Here is a 1,574-nt window from a genome sequence, read left to right as displayed (position 1 = left end):
CAAATATGAACACCATTTCCTATTTGGCTGAAACTGGATCCAAAGCCGTAGACATGAAATGCAGACATACATTTGATATCTCTTCTATTTTGTATATATATGCAAAGACCAGTGACTTCATTACCTTTTATTTTTCTACAAATTCATAGTACAAGTATCCTACTGAAAAAACCTTGAAACATCTCTTACACGGTAGTCAATCATTACACATGCATGTATTAACATAATACCTTTGAGCAATCTGCCGTAGTTCATTTGTGAGAACATTTGCATCAGAGGTGATACCTGCTACACTGCATGCCATGTCACTAAAAAAGAAATTAAAAACTTGAAACAGTATAATACCATCAAATAGAGAGACAAAGTAATAGAACCTTTTCTTAGAATATTAAAACTTTCACTCATATATTCAATATTTAAATGAGTTAAAAAGTTTGACAAAATTCATAATTTAACAAGTTGCAAAAATACTTTCTTAAATGTAGTAGGGGATTACACAGATTATGAATTTTTTTGTTGTTTTTTTCACTCTTATTTGCCACAAGATACCCAATGCCTGGGAAGTTCTCAAGCAACACTAAGCTTATAAGGCAAATCAAGTTACCTACTAAAAATTGAAAACAATTAAACACCATAAACATATTTCATTATAAATAACTCAAGCCCTCAAACAGGAACATACCACATTACAAACTTTAAGGGTTAAACACTGCTACAATTAGCTGTGTGTTCTTTACTTGACACTAGCTTCCCGTTTAGTAGGCAGATAAACTATAAGCTACTGATTGTGGATGCTGAAAACATTTTATAATATAACATCAGTAGTTACAATTAACCTTATTCACTGCGGGGGGAAATGTTTGTCCCAAACTGTCCACGCTGTTTATGCCTGCCTGTGCTGGGGCCGGGTTCATCATCTTGATTATCATCACTAGATGGAGAGCTCGCATCCTCTTGCCTCTTCATCATCATGCTTTGAATACTATCAGTTTCACTATCTTATTAAGCTATCTGAGTTAAGTGCATCAAACATATTTATATAGTAATTAGGGTTACTACTTGCTGCTCTAGTGATGCAGGCATGATTGGCACGCAGTTGTCGTCTATTCTAATTAGCATCTTGTTGGTTACCGAAGAGCTGAGTGGAAAATATTGAGGAAAACTATATATCAACTATAGGTGGGATGCCAATAAATACTTTCCAACTCATTTTACTCCCATATGTTATGCGTGGCAATTTTGAATGACAATGGGAAACATTTGTCCCAGTTGCTGTGAAAAGGTTAAACCTTTAAAGCAAACATTTTCAAAATTTTCTGCATTGTCCTAAAAGCCTACATGCATATGCTTAATGTAAAAATAGCACTGAAAATTAAGTTTCAATTACTAACAGAACTTATAATTGTACCAAGAATTATAGTTGAATATATACACTGCTTATACTTTGTTTTCTTTTTCTTCACAGCTTTACTGTGCCTTTTGTCTGTAAGATTTTTGTAATGATTATTTGTAAGGATTGTTCATATAAAGAACCAAAATAAAATTTAAAATAATGAGTTTAAAAAATATTTTTT

The 1,574-nt window shown here is 32.6% G+C and overlaps 1 protein-coding gene across 1 annotated transcript in view; it reads right to left on the bottom strand.

Moving 5' to 3' along the window:
- Positions 1-1,574, bottom strand: part of LOC106470119 (proteasome subunit alpha type-4-like) — a 14,386-nt gene that overhangs the window by 4,225 nt on the left and 8,587 nt on the right. The window contains exon 4 of the mRNA XM_013930645.2: positions 231-308. Coding sequence (XP_013786099.1) covers positions 231-308 — 78 coding nt within the window. The remainder of the gene's footprint in view (positions 1-230; positions 309-1,574) is intronic.

Source organism: Limulus polyphemus, unplaced genomic scaffold (genome assembly GCF_000517525.1).
Source record: "Limulus polyphemus unplaced genomic scaffold, Limulus_polyphemus-2.1.2 Scaffold3831, whole genome shotgun sequence".
Taxonomy (NCBI): Eukaryota; Metazoa; Arthropoda; class Merostomata; order Xiphosura; family Limulidae; genus Limulus; species Limulus polyphemus.
The sequence above is the reverse complement of the archived record's forward strand: the minus strand, read 5'-3'. Positions and strand labels throughout refer to the sequence as shown.